Below are 23,130 nucleotides of genomic sequence, written 5' to 3'. Positions count from 1 at the left end.
GATTAAATCCTCTGGCCCAGCCATGCTCATGGAGGCATGGGGGCTCAGGGAAATAGTGACTGTTTTGTTCATCATGAAATAAACTTCTCTCTCTCTGTCTCTCTGTCTCTGTCTCTCTCTGTCTCTCTGTCTCTGTCTCTCTCTGTCTCTGTCTCTCTCTGTCTCTGCCTCTCTCTCTCTCTCTCTCTGAGATATCCTGAGCTTCCTTCACTTTGGGGCTGGCATGTTCTCGGCGTCTCAGAGAAACAGCCAATGGCTGCCATTCTTGGACTCATTGGGAGAGGCTTTCTCCATTAGTGTATGTCTACACTGACTAATGTAATCCTCAAGTGACACTTCAATGTACACTTGACTCTACTGAGGACATTGGAAGAATCCTGGTGGGCACCGTTTCCTGCCTTAACCCATCTCCCCATCCCAAACAAGCTCCGTTGTGCAAACTATATTCAGGTCACCATCAGTCTAACATGCCAATATAGAAACCTGCCTTTTCTATCTTCCTTTATTATCTCAATGCTTCCTATTGGACCAGAATTTCTGTGAAAAGCTGGCTGTACTCAAAAGTCACCAATTCAAGAGCCAGAGAGATAACAGAGTGGAGAGAGCATTCTTCTTCTTTTTTTTTTCTTTTTGGGTCACACCTGGCGATGCACAGGGGTTACTCCTGGCTCTGCACTCAGGAATCACTCCTGGCGGTATTCAGGGGACCATATGGGATGCTGGGAATTGAACCCATGTCGGCTGCATGCAAGGCAAACGCCCTACCCGCTGTGCTATTGCTCCAGCCCCGGAGAGGGCATTATTCTTGCACACAATCAATCTGCTTCAATCCCTGGCATGCCATATGGTCCCCTGAGCACCACCAGGAGTAATTCTTAAACACAGAGCAAGGCGTAATCCCGGGTGAGGCCCCCAAATAAAAAAAGTATAAAAGTAAATTTTAAAAGAAGTTGCCATTTCAGCCCTGCTCATTTTTCCACTGGTCACATATCCATAAATATCTAAAGAAAATGAAATATAAGTATTATTTCTTTTTAAAGCTCAAATGTTTGTATTTACCTAAATACATACACACATATATATATACAAAAACACGATTAACTGGGTGTATCTGTTTTATGGCACAAAACTCATCAAGGATGGAACTTGGGCAAATAATTCATTGAAAATGCAAATAATACACACACAGGCATTTATTTGGTAGAAGCAATTATAGAAAATTTGTCCCCTAAAACCCATTAAGGGAAGTTATTACTGATATCGCTGGCTATCACGCACATGGACAATGAGATGGTGCTGGGCTACCCCCAAGCCCCTACTTCTCAGGACCAGATCCCCCGGCCCACATCACCACAGTGTGAGAGTATTTCAAAGGGTAGACATTCCTCACCCACCAACAGAGGATTTCTTCTTAGCTCTGAGGAATAAAAAACACCAAGAATGCTTCCCATTTTAAAGAAAGCTGATCAGGCAAAATCTTCCCATGGTGATTCACTGGATAATTTGATAAAGGTAAATGCAAGCTTGAATATAAAGGAATGACTTGGGGGCCAGCAAGAGAGCAGGAGCAAAGGGGTTTGTCTTGAATGCTGTTGACCTTATCTCAACCAGAGTCAGGAGTGATAGCCCCTGAACACTGCCAGGTGTGGCTCAAAAGGCAGAGACAGAATTGGGACCACTTCAAGAGAGGACAAGTCAATGAACTGGTTGGACTGGATTACAACAAGCTCACATTTCAGCCAGCAATGTCTTCCATCTCTAAAACATCGGGAAAGGTGACTGATTGTACCACTGGCAGAGTAATGTGGAAGTGAATCATCAGAGTCTTCCTATTCCAAACCATTCCAGTCACAATTTTCTGCTGTCTCTATCAGAAAGCTTTGACTATCTACTACGTCATTTTTTGTAATGACTGTTAAAAAGCCTTAAGGAGACTGTTTCCATTCTGGAGAAGTCCGTATTCTCTCTGGAACACATACTCTCCTCTGTCTCTCTCCTCCCCAGCTCCACATATAGTGCCCTGAGCACTTCCAGGAATAACCTCAGAGCACAGAGCCAGAAGTCAGCCCTGAGCACTGCCCCCCCAAACAAAACAAAACCCTATCTTGCTTTACTAAAATATGATAATAAAACCAGAAAGAAGTAAAATATGGGTCAAAGAGGTAGCACTGTGGGCAAAGATCTTGCCTTACACACAGCCCATGCAGACTTGATTTCCCAATATCTCATATAGTTCCCACACCCCCTCACCCCAGTCCTGCCAGGAGTAAGCCCCCAGCATTGGCCGCTCCTCAAATAAACAAACACACCAAAAAAAGTGAAATATAGAGTTGGGGAGAGAGCTCCAAGGTCAGGGGTGTAGGCTTTGTGGACAGGGGACCCCAGTTTGATCACAGGGTGAGCAAGCAAGGGGAGGAGGTTTAGTTCTGGAAACCCATGGACAGTGCTGGGGGATCCTGAGGGGTCCTGTTGGGTCTGAGAATGTTGAAACAATGGCCGGGTTGGACAAGTATTGTGGGGAAGGCCCCGAGCCTCTGAGCTCCTTTGTATAAAAGAGGTCACCTCCTCCTTTATAGACTGGAGGTGACCCCTGGCCAAAGCAACAGACACCAACCCAACTGTTTATCTCCAAAAACAAAAGGGAGGGCTGGAGAGACGGCAAAGAAAGGGGAGCCTTGCACACAGATGATCCTGGTTCAATCCCCAACCCTGTCTGGGTGCCCCTGAGCACCTCCAGGAGTGATCCCTGAGCCCAGAGGCAGGAGTCAGCCAGATGAAGCCCAATCCTCCTCCACTCCCCAAAGCATTGCCCCGCAAACAACAACAACAACAAGAAAACAGCAAGAGGAGAAATTTTCATAGATGGGAAAAGAGGAGAAATTGGATCATATTATTGGGATCATATTACCGAGGGTTGGGATCAAATATGAACCCAACCCTCTCGAAGAGCCTAGCAAACTACCAAGAGAGGAAGAACATGTCCAAGAGAGAACCCGGGCTTCTCCAGGGTGGACAAAGGCAGAGACAAGCAAGCGAGCTACACGTTAAGGGGAAAAAATGCACTCCATTTACAACAGTGCTCTCTCTCTCTCTCTCTCTCTCTCTCTCTCTCTCTCTCTCTCTCTCTCTCTCTCTCTCTCTCTCTCTCGCTCTCTCTCTCTCTCGCTCGCTCGCTCTCTCTCTCGATGGAGTCGCTGACAAAGTTGTGAGAAGAACAAAAAAGGAGGGAACTCCCCAATCCCCTTCTCCTCTCTGAGAGCCAGTGGGGGCTGCCGCTGAAGGCTCAGAGCATTTGGCAGCAGGGTGGGGGAGGGGGTGGGAGAACCTACCGGGGAACAGCTGCTCTGTCTCCTCCCGTCAAACATCAGGGATACGAGGACTTGGGGAGATATGAACCCAGCCATCAAAGACAGCCCAGATATTGAGGGGCACGGTGCTCCCCCACTCTCTAAACACTACGCGAGCTCGCCTCACATCAGCGACAAGCGACACCAGCCAACAGGATGCTCGTGGAAAAGTAAGTCTTTGGGAAGAAATAAAACAAGTTTTCTTGACGGGTTCATGGCCCATGGCTCTTGGACGTCACGGGGATGCTTGGCGGGAGACCCAGGAGTCTGTATTCTGGGGGATTCGGAGCCTGGCTTGTCTCCCCAGGGCCCTGGGGGTGGAGGATTAAGTAATTTTTGCTCAGATTCTGACAGTTTATTTCCCACCCACCCACCCCCCATTCAGATTTGGTTTAACTCTAATGCATTATCTCTTTCCTTTTCTTTTTTTCAGCTTGGACACCATCCCCACGGGGGCTTGGCACTCCAGGCTCTGTGCTTGGGGTCACTCCCCAGTGCTGCTGGGGACGAAACCCAGACCCACATGTAAAGCCAGAACATAGGCAGCTGAGTGATCTCTCCAGCCCCTGGTGCACTGTCTTCTAACTGGGCTGAAAGAAACAACTTTCTCTCTCCAAGAGAGACTCTTGTTTTCCTCTGAAACATGGTTTTTTGAGACTAAACAGTCAAGAGAACTCAGGAAAAGACCATTCTGAGGGGGCTGGGATCTGCAGTGGACACTGAGGACAAACACCTGATCACCAGCCCCTGATCTTTGATGAACTGGGCCCTGAGTCAAAAAGAAACTTGGGTCTGGACACTTTTCAGGAACAGTGAATCTCTCCTAGAAGGGCATTCCCTGCAACCAAAGGGAAGCTCCAGTCCAGAGATGGATGGGGGGCCCAGAGCAATAGGACAGCAAGGAGTGTGTTTGCCTTACACGGAACCCAACCCTATATCCGATATGGTTCCCTAAGCACGTCCTGGAGTGATCCCTGAGCAGAGAGCTAGGAGTAAGCCCTGAACCCTGCCAGTGTGACCCAAAAACACAATAAAAAATAATTTTTAGAAATGAAAAACAAAGGTGGAATGGGAATAAATTGAAAGACCGAACAGAAAGTTTGAGTTGGGATAAGCTGGAATCAAATCAACAGAAAGAGAAAATATGAGTTGTTTTTTTGGTTTAGTTATAATATTTTTTTTGTATCTAGTATGAGCAATAGCACAGGGGGTAGGGCATTTGCCTTGCATGTGGCAGACCCGGGTTCGAGTCCTCTGTCCCTCTTGAAGAGCCCAGCAAACTACCAAGAGTATCCCGCCTGCACAGCAGAGCCTGGCAAGCTACCTGGGGTATATTCAATATGCCAAAAACAGTAACAACAAGTCTCACGATGGAGATGTTACTGGAGCCCGCTCGAGCAAATCGATGAACAATGGGAGGACAGTGCTATAGTGCAGTGCTATCTAGTATGACCAGGGCTAAACAGGGAGACAGAATAAAACAGTTGCTTCTAGCTATTTGTGAGAGAAGTTGCCCCAATTTGAGACCAACCAATGCGAGGCCACCCTAAGCCATAGAAACATGCCAACAATTAAATGCCTCCGTGGTAAGGTCACTTACCGACAGCAAGGGGATGGCCACCTTCCCCAGGAAGTCAGGGGGCTTGTCTCCGTCTTCATCAAACACTGTCACCTCTAGAACGTCGTGGATGTCTTTAATAGGGCTGCAACGAGAAGCGCAGCAGGGCACGTATACACACAAACACCCTCGTGAAGTCTGTTCGTGAAAACATGGCTTCCCTAATTAAGCCCGCAGGTCCTCCAAGGATAAAAGCACCATTTAATTAAATTCCAAAAATTAAATCAAACTGACTGTATTCCCCAACCTTCCATCACAGAAGACTCAGACACTCAGAGGGAAGGGGGACAAAAAGAAAAGTCAAGTTGGTTACTCTGACATTTCCTACGTATCTATGTACTCCAGGGTAAGACTGTTACCAGGGATGAAGAATGAGTGTAGAAGCCAGAAAGAGGAGGGTGGTTTCCAGTCATTTCCTGAGTAAAAATCCCACACATAGTAGGATGTTCAGAAACATTTTGGAAGGTCGTGGGGTGGAGAGGGAGGGAGGGAGAATAGTGTTACCAGCATACCTGGTGGTACTCAGGCATCATTCCTGGTTCTGTACTTGGGGGACTATATTTGTTGCTGGGAATTGAAACCACGGCCATAGCTGCTTCATTCTTATGCAAGGCAAGTGTCTAACCTCTGGTACTATTCTTTAGCTCCAGAAACATTAATTTTTACTTATTCATTTTTTAAGTTTTATGTGTTTGATTTGGGGGCCATACCCAGCGAGACTCAGGGGTTACTCCTGGCTTTGCACTCAGGAATTACTCTTGGGGATGTTCAGAAAGCCCTAGGGGATGCTGGGTATCAAACCTGGGTCAGCGATGTGCAAGGGAAATGCCCTACCCACTGTACTACTGCTTCGGCCCTGCAGAAACATTTATTTTTTAAGGCTGACCAGATGCCTGCACGGCCTTAGCGACAATAAAAATTACAGACATGATTTGTTGGCAATGCACGAGGCCAAAATGGGGTATTCTGCAGGTGGCACTTTGTAAAACTGCCTCTCTGCACTATCCCTTATAGGTCCCTGGGAATGGTCCCCAACTCCATCACCTGGCTTCATAGCTCTTTTTTCAGGAACACACACACACACACACACACACACACACAGACAAAGAGTTTTTCTATCTATTTCAACAGAGACCTCTTCCGGATAGCCAGGTGCCTAGATAGCGAAAGCTCAGTTAGTGATAGATCCAACTTCTTCCCAGCCAACTTGGAAAAGTGATCGACACAGAAAAGGGTGAAACCCCAGGCAGAGCTCAGGGAACCCTATGAGATGCCAGGAATCAAACTCAGGTCAGCCAAGTGTAAGGGTGACCACCCTCCCTGCTGTCCTATAGCTCTAGCCCCAAGATTCACTTTTCCAAAGACTGGCAGACCACAACAAGACTTAGAGGCATTAAAATAATGTTGCTGTGTAGAAATGCCATTATGTTTAAGGCAGATCTTCTCTTGAATCATGGGATGAATTAGCCTGGACAGAGAGAAGCTTCCATCTACCCACAGATCCATTTAGTCGCTAAAAGATCTGCTTTACAAATTCCTCCTAACATCCTCTTGGGGCACACCAAATGATCTCTTCTACTGTCAAATGACCTATTCTATTATGAACACCAGGCTTTATAAAATGGAAGGATAACATCATTGCAGGAGGCAAAGGAGAGTGACATTCATTCTTGGCACATGAAACAGGACAGAAAGATTCACTCAAGAGGCCCAGCACGGCCCAAACATATCAAGGATAATTGGCTCTGGATGGGGAGGAGAGGGTAAGGGAGGGTGCTCTAAGGCTTTTACATTTACTTACAAAGTAAAAACTTTGTTCCACTCGGGATTGAGGTTTTTGTACACGGTGTGTGTCTGCAGCCGGTCATTGCCTAATTCCAACAAGCAGAAAGGATCACTCTTCCCTGGAAAGAGAGAGCCCAGATGAATCAACCCAGGCAAAATGGGCACGCCGCAATATCACTTCTGGGAATATGCCCCAGAGGCCCAAATACACACAGCAGAAAAGCCATCTGCACTTCAATGCTCGCTGCAGCACTATTTATAATAGCCAGAATCTGGAAACCATTTGCGTGCCCAAAAACAGATGACTGGATAAACTATGGTTCATCTACACAGTGGAATACTACACAGCCATTAGGAAAAAATGAAGTCATGACTTTGCTTATACATGGACGGACATGGAGCGTGTCATGCTGAGTGAAATGAGTCAGAAGGAAAGGGACATACAGAATGATTGCACTCATTTGCAGGGTACTATGAGACTATTACCCATGAACAGTAGAAACGAGGGCAGGAGGACTGGTCCATGGTTGGAAGTTTGCCACAAGTAGCAGGGAGAAAGCAGTTAGGATAGAGAAAGGACCACTGTGACAATGACAGTTAGAAATTATCACTCTGGACAAGAGCTGAGTGCTGAAAGGAGAAAAAGGGATATGCATGATAACCTTTCAGTATCTGTATTGCAAACCATAGTGTCCCGAAAGAAAGAGAGACAGAGAGAGGAGAGGGAGGGAGAGAGAGGAGAGAGGAAGAGAAATATCTGCCATAAAGGTAGACCGAGGTGGGAGGCAAAAGGGGGGGGAAGTGGGGACCGTTTTTTGCTTTTTGGGTCACACCTGGCGATGCACAAGGGTTACTCCTGGCTCTGCACTCAGGAATTACTCCTGGCGGTGCTCAGGGGACTATATGGGATGCTGGGATTTGAACCCGGGTTGGCCGCATGCAAGGCAAATGCTCTACCTGCTGTGCTATGGCTCCAGCCCTGGAAAGTGGGGACATTGGTGGTACAAAATGTGTACAGGTGAAGGGTTGGGTATTGGAACATTGTATGACTGAAACTAAACCATGAATTGTGTATATCACTGTGATTTAATAAAAATGTTTTAAAATTTTTTTCATTAAAAAAATATAACCCCAGTAACAGTAAGTCTCTCAATGAATGATGTTACTGGTGCCCACTCGAACAAATCAATGAGCAACGGGATGACAGTGTGTAAACTATTAAAAAAATGTAAATCTCAATACTGTCCGGGATGAGCTTGAACCCAATGGTAGGCACCTCACTTTCCCTCACTTTCAAACCATGTGTGCTGAAGGAGCTGAGATGTAGCATGCTTCTCTACCCAGCAGCAGGAACCCATGGGATTGCAAACGAGTCCCACTACTCCACAGAGGAACACGCAGCTGACCCAGGAACTTCAGAAGCAAGGTAGAAGCCCTGGGGTCCATTACAGGTGGGCCTTAGAAAAAAACACCTGACTCTTCCAATAAAGCAAATAAGATTTTTAGACTCAAATCAAGAAGCTGAGAGATAGGAAGATGATTCACGGTGTGGCATGCAGGTCCGGCATGCTCCAGGCGCTCAGTCTGATGCCTGGCACTGTCCATTTCCCTCTCACCCTCTCACCCTCCATCAGTGTGTCTCTAAGCCTGAGCGCTGAACCAACAGGTAGAAGCATAGCTGAATTGCAGTTCAGGACCTGAGGAGGTCTCCCAGGTGGCCTGAGCACAGGTAGGAGGCCCCTCCACACAAACAGTTCTATCCAACAGCTCTCTGAAGCCACACACAAATCTGGGTAATCAGACCTTGGAAAATCTGCAGAAACCAGTGAATTCTTGGGGAGAGCCGAGGAGATGCTCTTCTTCTCCTCCCCCCACACCTCCGCCCCTCTCCCTAGGAAGCTTTGGGGCTCACGCAACACACCCCACCCACAACCTCCATACCCATGAGACTCCTCGCCACCGGCTTCCTGGCTCCAGTGCAGGGTAAGAGACAAGCCAGAGCAAGTGGCATTAGCCAGCTATAGCCCGGCCCTTTACCCATGCCACACCATGGGCTCAGAGAAGGGGCTACTGTCGGTGTCCGTGTCTGGGATGGATCCCACACTCCGTGTTCCCCTGGCAAACAGGTAAAGAGAGCAGCAAGCCCCCTCGATGCCGCCCACCACAGCCGGGCAGAGTCACTACCAAAGCCAGTCCCCCAAGCCCACCCCCTTCTGCACAATACTTCGCTGACTTGAAGACATGTGGACTCTGGAAGCGTGGCTTGCACGGAGATGTGAGGGGGCCATGGAGGCATTAGGGCGTCTGCCCAGGACTTGGGAAGCATCTGTTTCTTCCTTCCTGCGTGCTGCAGGTTGCGGGCTCGGGTAGAGCGGGGCCAGCTGCCTCTATCCAGGCCACTTAACCATTTTTCAGACGGTTAGCAGGTGTCTCTGCTATTCCTGCAGGGCCACGGCGTGACACGCCATCAGCGCGGGCTCCGGGGAAACCATCTGACACTTTTCATGATAGCCCCAGGGTGAGCACACAGCAGGGCCGAGACGGGGTGGGTCCCACTCAGGCACAGGTGGGCTGGAGCAGGAAGATTCCCCCCCACCCCAGCCCAGCATTCCCCCCAGCACCCCCCCTCAACCAGCACAGAGCACACAGTCCCAGCTAATGAGGAACCATCCACCAATGGGTCCACGTCTGCAACTGCGTCTCGGAGGAGTGCACAGCACCAACTCTCCCAAGATGAGGCCGTCAAAACTCATTAAAACGCTGCATTTATTAATACCGTGGCATAAACAGAAGGAAGGAGGAGGAGGAGGAGGGAGACAAAGAATTCCAAATGCAGCGAGAGTTCAAACGTGTGGGCATGGGGAGGGAGGCAGGGGAGAGGGGCTGGGGGGCTGGTGGGGGGTTGCCATGCTCAAGTCCTGGGGCTATGGACACTTCTCATGGGCTTAAGGAAGATTATTCTGCAGTAGGGGGAGGGGGGAACCAAATAGAACCCCAGCATAAGCGCAAAGTCGGGACGGTCCTGGATGGGACTAAGTGGGCTGACAGGGACCCCGGGCAAGGCTGGGTTCGATGCTGGTCATCTCTGTCCCAGCTAGGACTCGCAAGGATCTCCACCACAGCAGATGCTGCGATGCTTAGACACCCAGAGTCTCCACGCCAAGCTGGGGGTTGGCCACCTTGCACTCAGCAACGCTGATGATGTGTCCAACCACTTGGCCAGCCCATCTCAGAAACAGAAGCCTCAGCCACTGAACCAGAGGCATCGGCTCCACAGACTTTCCCCTTTGTTCAGGTCTGAATGACAGAGCAAGAGTATAGAAGGGAGGGCATGGGCCTTGCACGCAATCGACACAGGTTCAATCCCTGGCACCCCCTATCATTCCCTGAGCACTTCCAGGAGTGATCCCTGAGTGCAGAGTCAGTGGTCAGCCCTGAGCACCACTGGGTGTGGCCTAAGACCACACACAAAAAAATGATCAAAATGTATTGGCTTTACCCAATACAATCCCATCAGAGCTGAAAATAAGAAGGACCAGGAAAAGGGTAAAAGGGTTTTTTACCTGAGAAATCTGCTGCTAAGAGGTCTACTGCTTTCAGCACTTTCACTTGTAAAATACCCACATCCTTCAAGTCCTTCAGGGAATTCTGTAAGCACTGTAGGGAGAGAAACAAGGAAAACACCAATGGAAAGGCTTTATTTTTATTATCCTTTTCTTTTCTTGGCTTATTTGGGGGATGTGTGTGGGGGGGTGGTCGTTACACCCAATGATGCTCAGGGTTACACCTGGCTCTACACTCAGGAATTACTCCTGGCAGTGGTCGGGAGATCTCCAGAATGCCGGAGATCAAACACCAGTTGGCCACATGCAAGGCAAATGCCCTCTCTGTTGTACCATCACTCCAGCTCCAGCTTGATTTTATTTTTAAAGACATGCCTTAATGCCACAAGGCTGTCAAGGGACTGTCCCCTCCATCAACCATTGTCTTTCTGGGGGCATCCCACAGTACCCTCTGTGCACGGGACAGCCTGGCTTTGAAGCCACCAGATGGACCATGAGGGAATCAATGAACCTGAGTCTCCAAACAAACTGCCAAGCACAATCTCCTTTTCACATCGCTCCCCAGTGATAGCACTGGTACCACATCGTGCAAATGTCTGTGGAGTCTCTTCCACACCCTTTCTCTCTTCCTTCCTGCTCCTTAATTCTTCCTGCTCTTTAATTAAATGTGAAATGGCCCGAAAGGTATCCTCCTTTTGACCTCCTGAGTGTAAGCTTTATGAATACTGAAAGAAGGAACAAGAACCCTTCCCGATACTTATCATCTCAGCCAAGAGAGCAAAAGGTGGAAAACAGAGCGAATGTTTCTCCTTAAACAGAGATTAAGCATCAGCACTAGCTCTGGAGTCACTTTTTTTTTCCTTTTGAGCTGGTGGGCATCGAAGCTTCACTCTGCCCGGTGTTGATTCTTAAGCACAAGCCACAATACGTAGATGTCTGTGCTTGGGGCATGCTGAAGAAATGAGTTAGCCTCCAGAACATTTGGCTACCTAGTGTTCCTCTCCTCACTGGACAGCTAAGAACCTGTGATCAGCAAAGCCCAGGATTTATTGGAAGAAGCTGTTCCTGGTGACACAGGTATTTTGGGACCGAAAAGCAGCATCTTAGTGTTAAGGGTTGTCTAAACAAACAGTCACCGTTCTGAAAACCTTTTGAAAGTTGTTTCTGCTCTTTTTATCTGGGGGTGGGGGAAAGGGGGTGCCTTTTCTCCACAGGGAGTGCCTGGGGCTATTTCTGGCTCCGTGCTCAAGACAGTGGTATTTAGGGGATCAAACGAGGTGCTGGGGGGATAAAACTCTCTTGCCCTTTCTTTATTTTCCAACCTGAAACAAAAACAAAGCTAGGTTCTTTGGTTGTTGTTACTGTTGATTGTTTTTGGACCATACCTGGTGATGCTCAGGAATTACTCCTGGCAGTGCTCAGGGACCATATGGGATGCCAGAGACCAAGCCTGTACTAGCTTGCAAGGCAAGTGTACTCCATGCTGTACTATCGCTCCAGCCCCAAAATGAAGTTAGTTTTTAAGCTAAGGTGAAAAGATTCGAAACAAGATCATTTTAGGTACGGGAGAGCTAAAACAGGGTTTAAGGTTCTTGCTTTGCATGTGGTTGACCCTAATTTGATCCCTTGCACTGCACAGGCCCCACCCCCCCACCCACCCCCACCCCCGAATCACCAGAAGTGATCCCACAACACGGAGCCAGGAGTGAGCCTTGAGCACTGCCAGGTGTCGTGACCCAAAAGTCAATCACAGTAATAACAATGATGATGAAAAATAGAGCATCTAGAATATCTGGCAAATCTCACACGTGGCTACTATTACCCAGGACAGGACAGGGTTCTCATGCCTGCACAGCATTCTGCGTTCCAAGCAATTGCTCTTTAATCACCCGACCCCAAAAGGTCCTGGAAGAGTATCTGTAACATCGCCAAGGTTCACACTTAGGGACCCAAAGAAAAAGTCCTGCCGAGTGAAGTCACATTCAAGTTTCTATTCCCACAATGCAGGGGGGGCTGAATGCAAGCTTTTCACCTCCCGGAGGATTTTTCTGCAGTTTCCCCCAAAATCATCCTGCTCACACTGCCCCCCACCTCTTCTCTGAGCACACTCATCTTCTCTTGCCTTCTCAGGAACTACCCCTCAGCTTTGCCTCCTGAGCTCAGTTGGAAGAAATGTCCTCCTGCAAGCTCTTCCGTTCAGAGACTTTCAGAGACTGTTTACAATGTGTCAGCTTAAAAGCTCCTACCTGGGTATACTGTGTGTGTCTTCAGACGACTTTCCCAATACTGAGACCAAATTTCAACTTAAACACAGGGTGTGTGTGTGTGTGTGTGTGTGTGTGTGTGTGTTGGGGGGGTGCTGATGGGGGTTAATCAAACAAAACGCTCATATAATGAGTGTTAGTTTGCTCAAAGGAAACATGTGTATACTGTGTGTTGGTATAATCAACAAAACACATATGTGTGTGTGTGTGTTGGTTTGATCGGGTGTGACACTCACGTAGCGCTGGGCGATCTGCTTTCTTTCGCTGGGGTCTGCCAGGGGGCACACACAGAGGTCAGAGATGGAGACCCCTGTGCAGGGCGTGAGCGTGACCAGCATCCGCAGCGCCCCCACACAGCGGTCCAGTGGCAGCTCCATGCAATTCTCCTGCTTGAGTGGGAGGGCCGAGATATCCACTTTACACCTAAAGTAGAGGTACACCCAATCAGAGAAAGGAAATTCCTTCCCGAGTCCCGGCCGCTTTGGCGCCCCCTCCAGGCCCTCCCCTCCCAACCCAGAATTCTGCCTGCATCCAGATTCGTGGGGCCCCCAAACGTGACACCTGCCCCCTTCACCCCAGTCCCTCACACACGGAACACTGGCTCGGCCTTCACTGAGGCCAGAGACGTGCAGTAAGGCACGAGGGAACCCGGGCTCTTCTCGTCCACCCGAATGTCCCAGTGAAGGGACCTTCATCTCAGCAATGACGCCAATGGAATTAATGACTGAGTCTTCTCATTTTTGTTTTGAGGGTTTTGGGGTGAGACCAGACAGTGCGCCAGGGCTATTCCTGGCCCTATGTTCAGCAATCACTCCTGACGGTGCTGGGAGCACATAATGGTGCCCAGGATGAAACTCGGGTCTCTGGCACACAAGGTAAGTGACTGACTCCCGGTACTCTCTCTCTGGCCCAAAGTTGGTGTTTGGCTTTTTGATTGCTTTTTTTTTTTTTTTAAGAAGGAAAGACAAGAGGAATAAAGAAATGTCGGTAGGGGAGGGGGTCACAGAAAACATTTTCCTGTGGCTGGACACCAGTTGGAGCGTCTTTTATTGGAAGGATAGCTTGAAGGTATTTCCCTGATGGGCTCGTCCCCCGCCCCCAAGAGCTACCAATCGATTGATTGCATTTCAGCTGCACTGCCAGGAAAGGCAGCTGCCCTCTGCGAGAAATTCCCTGTTCTCTGCCTCTGCGCAGCAGGGTTCTGGGGAGGCAGAAAAACTCCACATACATGAAGCCGATAGGGCAAAGCGGGCTGGCGCGTGGAGCTACTGATTTGATTTTAAGATGAAACCCCTCCAGGCTGGCGCTGGACTGTCTGTGCACAGGAAAGGGAAGAAGGCAGAGATCCCTTGGCACGGAAGAGCGACCCCACCGAGTGGTTTGTGGGACTTCCCCTTGGGTGCTTTGCAGGTAAGAAATCCAGACTCCAGCCCCAGAACAGTACAGGGTCCCCCCCCCCCCCGACCCCCAGGAGCAACTTCTAGGTCAAAGGTACGGGGAGAAGCCTCTTGAGCATGAAACCCAGAAAATATAAACAAAAGAAACTGTACTTTCCCTCTGATGATAGAATGCCCTAGCATCACCCAAACTACCTAAGGCTGCATGGAGCATGGAAAAAAGATTCATTTGGTTAAAGAGAAGGGACGACTATGACAAAGAGAGTTGAAATGATCACTCTGGATAAGAAGCGTGTGCTGAAAATGGGTAAAGGAACAAACAGGATAACCTCTCAGTATCTGTATTGCAAACCATAATGCCCAAAAGGACTGGGTGGCAGAAAGAGAGAGAGAGAGAAAGAGAGAGAGAGAGAAGAGAGTGAGCTTGTCATAGAGACAGGCTAGTGGGTGGGGGTGGGGAGGGAAACTGAGGATACTGGTGGTGGGAATCGTGCACTGGTAGATTAGGAAGGGTGCTGGAACATTGTGTGATGGAAACCCAACCATGAACAGCTTTGTAACTGTGTATCTCACAGTGAGTCAATATAATAATAATAATAACAACAACAACAACGGTGAGGGCCAGAGAGATAGGACATCGGGTGGGGCGTTTGCCTTGCACATGGCCAACCCGGGTTCGATCCCCAGCGTCCCATAGGATCATCCAAGCACCACTGGGAGTGATCACTGAGCACGGAGCCAGGAGTCAGCCCTGAAGAGACAGAGACTATATTTTCTCTCCCACTTTCCCCCAGGGAAGGTCCTGCCTCCCGGGGGCTGTCCCAGACCAGGGGAGAACGTGAGGTTCAGGTGAAAGCCCCACAGGCTCCCACACCGGCCCAGAGCCCGCGTCCTCCCTCCGGCAGCGCAGAACTCACGTGCCCAGGCGTTCGTCGTGCTTTTTGCTGTCCTTTCCCCACACTTCAATGTCCAAGATGCCCATCCTGTCAGAGAAGTAGTGAAAGTCAAACTGTTCCTGCCACTGCGGATTTGCACTCTTAACCAGTGTCTAGAAAACATGCAGTTATGACATTTATTTTCTTAAAATGCCATTCATTGCGACAGCAGCTACACAGTCAATTGCATTTCTACACTGCAACGGGGGGCAGAGAGGCCAGGGGTGTCTACGTCTCAGGAACTGGCCCGTCATTACTGCTCTGCCAGCTGACCTCCTCGGATCCCCATCACTCACCCAACCAAGTTGCAGAGAATACCATTATCCCACAGGATCAGACATGGAACACCCATGCATGCATATACACGGGGAGAGACGGATATACGCACAATGGGCATTTTCACAGTGGTTCTCTCACTTGCACAGTCATTTTTATCACTAATGCCAAACGACTATGGAGTGGGAGCCACTCCTGGAGCTAAGGGGCTCCTACTGGCTCTATGCTCAGAGACTGCTTCTGGTGGTGACGGGGATCAAACCAGAGTCAACCGCACACCAGGCAAACTCCATGACCCCTGGCTCATCTCTCCAGCCCCAGCCAAAAAATGGGGGGGGGGGGGATGCAGAGATGAAACTCAGGACCTCACACGTCCGAGGCCTGGTCATGCTCTACTTCAGAGCCAACTCTCTGCTGCCCAGCTGACATTTTTAAAAGGTCTGTGCAGCGAGAGCTGTCTTAGGAACGAAACACAGCATGGGGTCTGAATGAGCATGCTGGCCCGACATGAGGAGCCCCCCACAAAGTCATCCTCTACCGCCTCCAAGTCTGAAATCCAAGGTTTTGGAATCCAGTCTCAGGAGGGAGAGGCCTGTGGGGAGGTGGAAAGTAAGGTCTGCAGACCTTGAAAACATATCTGTATTCTCCAGGGGAGCATTTTAAACTGTTCTTGCAGCTCTAGCTCATGGACATGAGCCCCCAGTGGGTTTCACTTGCACAGAGAGTCGCTTCGTGAACAAGGAATGAGCGAGGACGCTGTGACTGGACCACAGGATACTGAGGCATGAACACAGCATTCCCCACCAACCCTAATGCCAAATATTTTCAGAATCATGGGCCCAACTCAACCTGGAACCCAAGGACTGTATTTCACAGCATAATCGCCCACACCCTATCACCCTATTTTTTGTTTTTTTTCCAGTTCAACTCTGTTCAGAACTCTTTCTTAAAAGCCTCGTATGATAGCACCCCACTTTATTGCAAAAATTAATGGGGGGAGCATAAAATCTGCAACAATGGGGTCAAGAGTAATGGTACAGCAGGTAGGATGTCTTGCCCTATACGTGGCCAACCTGGGTTCAATCCCCAGAATCCCATTTGGTTCCTGGAGCCTTCCAGGACTGATCCCTGAGTGTACAGGAAGGAGTAAGCCCTGAGTGAGTGCTATGTGACTCCCCTAAAATAATAATCAATGATTATGTGGTGAAATATGTTAACATCATTTAGGGAGCTTCTCACTTGGCATACTGGGCTTATGATATCAGATCAAAGAATTTAGAAACCATAAGGAAATGGGAGGTGGGTGAAAACATGTCCTAATAGAATACAAATTAAATGTTGGGGCTGGAGTGATAGCACAGCGGGTAGGGCGTTTGCATTGCGCGCAGCTGACCCGGGTTCGATCCCCAGCATCCCATATGGTTCCCTGAGCACAGCCAGGGGTAATTCCTGAGTGCAGAGCCAGGAGTGACCCCTGAGCATCGCTGGGTGTGACCCAAAAAGCAAAAAAAAAAAAAACAAAAACAAAAAAACAAATTAAATGCAATGTCCCCTGAGAAGGAACATAGCAGGTTTTAGATTAATTCCACACATTCTACACTTTACCTGGGTCACTCGGACTAACAATTTTTTTTTTTCATTCTTTGCCAAACCCTGCTGGCTAGAGGAATCTTAGCAGAGACAAATGGTGACCCTGGAACTGCTGGTTAAAATAATTACCAGAAGGGGGCTGGAGTAACAGCAGAGTGGGGAGGACACTTGCCTGGCACACGGCTGACCTAAGTCCCATCCCAGGCATCCCATATGGTCCCCTGAGCCTGCCAGGAGTGATCCCTGAGCAAAGAGCCAGGAGTAAGCCCTAAACATCACTAGGTGTGCCCCCCTCCAAAAATAAATAAAATAATTATCTGCATATTTCCGCCTTCCCACACCCTCAATGTTTCACATTTCTTACAAACTCGTGTTCCTTTGACACAAACCTCAATTTTCTACTCCTTCTGCTGGAGCAAACGATATTTAATGTTTGCGTTTTGCACGGGAAATTGTGCAGTGGAGACCACTTCTCGCCTGCCTCAATCGTTTCCCGACTCATCTGCCTCTCTCGGGTCCTCTCCCCTGCAAAGCCTGAACTGCAAATATTTATTCTCAGGCCAATTTCAAAATTTTCCATTGCCCCCTTTCCCCCCACCCCCTTCTGGCTTTTGGCAAATGACTTTACTTGCAAGTTCCCTGCTCCCTCCCATCCATAAAACCTAGGAAATATTCCTGTCTGAGATTTATGCAAAACTAATTAATTACCATGGTTTGGAGACTATGCTTTTTGAAATACAAAACACACCAAATGACTAAGATTGAAAACCTAATGGGATTTGGATCAGCGAACAAAATGACTGATTATTTTTTTTAAGATAGCTTAAAATGCCATAGTTTTCACTCACAACAAATTGCTTTGAGTCTTTTATTTATTTATTTATTTATTTATTTATTTATTTATTTATTTATTTATTTATTGCTGCAGGGTAGGAGGGGGTCACGGAAATCGGCAAAAAGTCCAGTGTTACTACAGGTCTGTTTTGGATACTAATGAAAATATATAAGAGAGGAAAAAAAAAAACACAGAGTTTTGAAAGCACATTTAGTTATCTCTGATATTCTTATCCTAATGTGATATATTATACAATCTTATTTTTATAGGGGTTTGAAAACATTTATTATTGTCTTTGCTGCATTCTGGGAAACCCAGTGGCTTATTTTTAAAGTGAAAATAAATCATGCATTCATTGAAATCTATTATTCAATCAGCTCTCTCTAGCCTTAGTTACTGTATTAAAATACATTAAGCTAAAGCATCCAAACAGCCGTCTTAGTTGACAACCGCTATTATTATCAGGGAAGCTCCTAAGCGGGATTAGAAGCGTTGAAAACAACATAGTTGAGCGTGGGAAAATAGTTCTCTGACTTGTGGTTGCTGTCATCGAGGTCTGAGTTTCCTTACGGAGTGACCCGTACGTACCTTGCTCTTATACCTCTGATCCCCCAGTCGGAACTGGACAAACATTTCGGCCACATTGCCTCCTGAGACATTCATTCCTTCCAACAAGGTGATGCTGATGACGCCGTTCCAGAGCTGGTTCTTCCTCAAGGACTCTGAGAGCCGCAAATTGCGTATCAGAGACGACTAGAGAGAGAGAAAAAAAAACACAGACATTACAGTATGAGTCTGGCTGGGGGTGCCAGAGCACCGCAGGGTGATGCAGCATTGGGGGGGGGGGTCTGGACGCTTATTCTTCACTTTTTGCCCAGCCCTCTGGCCTACTTCTGTGACTCCTTAGCTATGGGGCCTGGGCAACCCTTGTATTTGGTAGAAATCTTTCCCCTGGGCCTTAGGCTCTTACTTGCTTAGAGGTTTTTCTCCTGGCAGGAAGGGAAGACAGAAAGGCACTCTGGGAGACAGGACAACAAAACTCAGGCTTTGCAGGGAAACAAACTTCCTCTGGGATCCCCAGAATCAAAAGTTTGAATTTCTTCCTCACACACCTCGAATCTGCCCCAGCCCCCTCTATTCCATGGGTGACCCGTAAGACTCAAAGGAACAGCGTGGGGTTCCCTGCACTCAGACTGAACTAAGTGAGCCGGAAAGAGGGAGACGGATCTGAATGTCACCCAGGACCTAAAACCCAGCAGGGATTCAGTAATTGTTCACTTATTCCCACCCCTTTGATGGCTGGGTGTGAGGGGCATAAATATTTAGAAGAGGAAGAGGCGAGCACCCCCCATTATGAGAAAGAGGGAAAGGCACACTTTGTTCTTGATTTTTATCCCATACATTTCCAATCGCACACAAAAGGAAGAGATAAAAGCGTAAACATGAAAGCTTGTAACTATCTCACAGTGATTCAATAAAATTACAAAAAAAAAAAAAGTCAGTAGATTTATTCACCAGATTCAACGTTTTGGTTTTGTTTGGGGCCCACATCTGGTGACAGTCAGGGGTTATTGCTGGCTCTGAGCTCAGGAAATACTCCTGGTGGTGCTCAGAGGACCGTGTGGGTGCTCAGGGGACCCTGTGGGATGTAAGCTGGGTCAGCCATGGGCAAGGCAAGCACCCTCCCCACTGTACTCTCTCCAGGGCCAGACTCAACAGTGTGCCTGCACCATCTGAGTTTCCCCACTCTTCCCCTCTAGTCTTTGCTTCCTTTGTCTGACACCTTTGACGGCCAGCTGGGTTTTGACACAGCCACCAGGACAGGCTCTTCCTCCAGGCGAGGAACTGTCGCTCCTTACCACTCCTCAAGCACCCGGAAGAGATTCATATTTCTCTGATTCATATTTCTTGAGTCCTCTTTTCAAAGGGGCTCGGTTTGTGCCAAACTCCACCAAGAGTGCCCATCCCTGGCCACATACCATGGACAAATGTCATTTCTGCCCTTCCGGTGGCAACATGGCCCTGTGTTTGCAGAAGAATCAGCTGCGCTGGGCACTGTAAATGGCCTCGAGCATCTTTGTCAAGCAATGAATTTTCAACAGCCCTGCCAGATGCTCGATGTGTCTTCGGGATCACTTAAACACCAATTTGCTCAGACATCAGCGGGTCACAATATATCCCAACAAATGGGGTGTCAGGCCCTATTAATGACATACTGGCTTACCTCACCCTACACACGTCGGGCCTCACTCTTAATCAAGGACACCAGCAGGCACTGCATGTAGCTGGCCACGTGTTATAGGGCAGTCTGAAGCAAAACCCTTAGAAGGTAACCTATAATCTAAGACTTTGTATCAGCGTAACTTTTCCCTGAGAATACACACACACACACACACACACACAAACACACACACACAGAAGCATTTGCTGGTACACACAGAGGTGCACATGCATGCACGAGCAGGCATACACATGCACACACACAATGCACAGAAGCACAGATACACACGCACAGACACACAGACAGGCACAGACACACAGACAGATACATGAAGACACAGACACACACAGACACAGACAGACACACACAGGCACAGACACACAGGCAAACACAGGTGCACACATGCAGAGTCATACAGACACACACACATGCACAGAGGAACACACAAGCATGCACACACAGACACACACAGATGCATACACAAAGGCACATACATGCACACACAGTAGCACACACATGAGCACACACATGCATACACACAAGCACACACTTGCATGCATGCACATAGCAGCATACATATGAAGGCATACACACAGATGCACACACAGACACATATATACACAGACACATACACAGTGGCACAAACATACAGTGACACACACATACAGTGGGCACACGCAGAGTCAAATGCACACCCAAAGCTCATGCACACACGTGCACATGTGCATACATGCATGCTCACACCCACAGTGCTCACGAGTCCTGAGACACAGCAGGGATGGCAGATAGAGAAAGATTTCATTGTAAAGGGAAAAATAAACAGGCTGGAGAGATAGTGCAGCAGGTAGAACACTTGCCTTGCACGCGGCTGGCGGCTGAAACAGGTTCAATCCCTGATATCCCATATGGTCCCCTGAGCCTGCCAGGAGTGATGCCTAAGCACAGAGCCAGGAGTAAGCCTTGGGATCACTGGGTGCACTCCCCCGCCCCCAGTAAAGAAAAAGAAGAGAAAAGAAAAGAAAGGAAAAGAAAAAAGGAAAGAAAAGAAAGGAAAGGAAAAGAATGTTCTCTCCTGAGAACACCAACAACTCTCTCACCCCTTATCTACACACTTAGCTGTGACGGGACTTGCTCCGAGAAGAAGGGTTTATGAAAGAGTTAAAGCAAAGCAAGTCTTGTTCTTGCAGTGACACACCCTATCAGCATTTGACAGAAAATCGCGTGTTTCTCTGCGGGTTTGTGTGCCGGCCCCTGAGCTTCATGCATTTCCTAGTGTATTCAGCGCATGGGCTACAGATGTTCATCTAAAATTTTTACACATTTCTGATTCATCTGTCCCAGGCAATTTTCTTTTTTATCTTTTTTCTTTTATTTTTTTTTCCCCTTCTTCTTAAAAGTTGGACTTGCCAAGCCACGAGCTCCAGCATGACCTGTCCCCTGGTCATGCTTCAAAGTTCCGACAGATCTATCCCTCCCTAAACACTGCAGCTATTTCAAAATCCTTTTTATAAAGAAGGGAGTAATGTCCACAGGGGGCCAAAGGCCATCCTCCAGTCTGGCGACGGCCTAAGAAAAATGGCAGCACTTTCCATGAAATATGCCCTAAAATAATTTTGCGGCTTGCTCTGTCCTAATTTCAAATTGGATGTTTATCTTGGAACGGCTTCTATCCGACTTGTCCATAAAACAGCCCCACTTAGTCCTCTGAGCTCTGTGAAAATGGAAACCAAAGCTGGTTATTAAGGGGACCGAGAGATGGCTTCCATATGGCGGAACAGCATGGGAGGGCAAGAGAAAGGTCTGCGTTGGGGGCGCTTGGCTGGAGCCCCAGCTCCATCCACAGACGCTCATTGCTCTGCGCTGAGCAGCTGGATTATTGCTAGCGATGGCCCTGGGAAATATCCTCTTTCCAGCCGAGCCTTTATCTAGCTCCGCCGGACTTTGAACATGCTCGTATTCAGCACAGTCACGTTTGATGTGACAGGCTTGTTCTTTGTTGTCCAGCATTTCTGCGTGTCTCTCCTTTCCTGAAGGCAGGGGGGAGGGAAAGAGAAGGAAGTCGCTCCTGAAGACAGGACTCTAGGCCTTAAGTCTGTGTCTCCCTTCCCCGGCCTGCACAGCTCTCTCCAGCACCAAGGAGGTCAAGGAGGTTTTCATCCGGAAGCAACAGATTTGGGTCTTGGTTCTTTGGTTTTTTTTTTTTAAGTTTTGGTTGGGGGGACACATTTAGCTGTGCTTGGAGCTTACTCCTGGCCCAGGCGATCACCTCTGGCCGGGCTTCGGAGACCCTCGGGGGCGCCAGGTTTGCCCTGTGCAAGGCAAGTGCCCTCCGTCCCACTGGACGATCTCTCCGTCCTCTGTTCAGAGTCACACTGCATAGAGCTCGGGGTCGGCTCCTGGCTCTGCACTCAGGATTCACTCCTGGCGGTGCTGAAGCGATTCACAGGCAGTGAATCAAAAACCCGGATCGACTGTGCGCAAGGAAAGCACCTTCCCTGCTGGATTATCTCCCAGGGCCCCGTGCTCTGAACTAGTTTCTTCAGTTCCGTGTCAGGACCTCGCCTGGCTGTGCTCAGGAGCCAGCCCCAACACTGCCTGGGGAGGGCCGTGCCACAACAAGGGATCAAGCCACACACACTCCAGCCCTGGCAGTTACTTCCCAGCCCATGAGAGAAGTTTCTGAACTTGGAGGCTTGCAGTGAGGCCTGGCCTCGGGGTCACCCTCTGCATGCCAAACGCAGGGTCGGGCTCGCGGAATTTTCGAGGCTTCGCCAACCACCTCTCTCCCCACGATAAATCGACTCCTCAGCCATCACTCTGAGCTTGAGAGCTCTGGATTCTGTGTCCCGGCTCTGAATAATCAGGAAAATCTGTCATCTTAATGCAGCCTGTTGTGTAAGGCAGGGGAGGGGATGGCCCATCAAAGGGGTCAGGGGCACCCCACCTGAGCTGAGATAAATGCCAGGAGTTGGAGCAAAGTTCCTGGGTCCTGACACTAATTTCTCAGCAGACATAACCCAATAAAATACAGAGTGCATCAGAGCTGTGTTTTTTTTTCTCTCCTTCTTCCCAAGAAATAGGAACCCTTGATGACAGGGCAGGTGGATGGAAATTCATTCGCAGGTTCTCACTCCCCGCCCCAGCCCTACCTGCTCTATGCAGCCCTGCATCTACACAGAAAGTACAATTTCCTGGGGAAGCTGTTAGCACCCAGAAAACACGGTGTGATGGTTGGTTAGCTCAGGACCCCATCTGACTTCCTTAAAAAGGGAACAGCAGCACAGGAGCCTGGAAAGGGG

At 48.6% G+C, this 23,130-nt stretch overlaps 1 protein-coding gene across 1 annotated transcript in view; it reads right to left on the bottom strand.

Moving 5' to 3' along the window:
* The window catches only part of MCTP2 (multiple C2 and transmembrane domain containing 2), a 167,671-nt gene that overhangs the window by 72,005 nt on the left and 72,536 nt on the right, over window positions 1-23,130 (bottom strand). Inside the window, exons 9-14 of the mRNA XM_004617741.2 lie at window positions 18,199-18,363; window positions 14,892-15,022; window positions 12,814-13,000; window positions 10,314-10,407; window positions 6,767-6,869; window positions 4,948-5,050 (exon numbers count right to left, since the gene is read on the bottom strand). Coding sequence (XP_004617798.1) covers window positions 4,948-5,050; window positions 6,767-6,869; window positions 10,314-10,407; window positions 12,814-13,000; window positions 14,892-15,022; window positions 18,199-18,363 — 783 coding nt within the window. The remainder of the gene's footprint in view (window positions 1-4,947; window positions 5,051-6,766; window positions 6,870-10,313; window positions 10,408-12,813; window positions 13,001-14,891; window positions 15,023-18,198; window positions 18,364-23,130) is intronic.

Source organism: Sorex araneus, chromosome 6 (assembly GCF_027595985.1).
Source record: "Sorex araneus isolate mSorAra2 chromosome 6, mSorAra2.pri, whole genome shotgun sequence".
Taxonomy (NCBI): Eukaryota; Metazoa; Chordata; class Mammalia; order Eulipotyphla; family Soricidae; genus Sorex; species Sorex araneus.
Note: the sequence above shows the minus strand (reverse complement) of the source record. Positions and strands in the feature narration are given on the sequence as shown.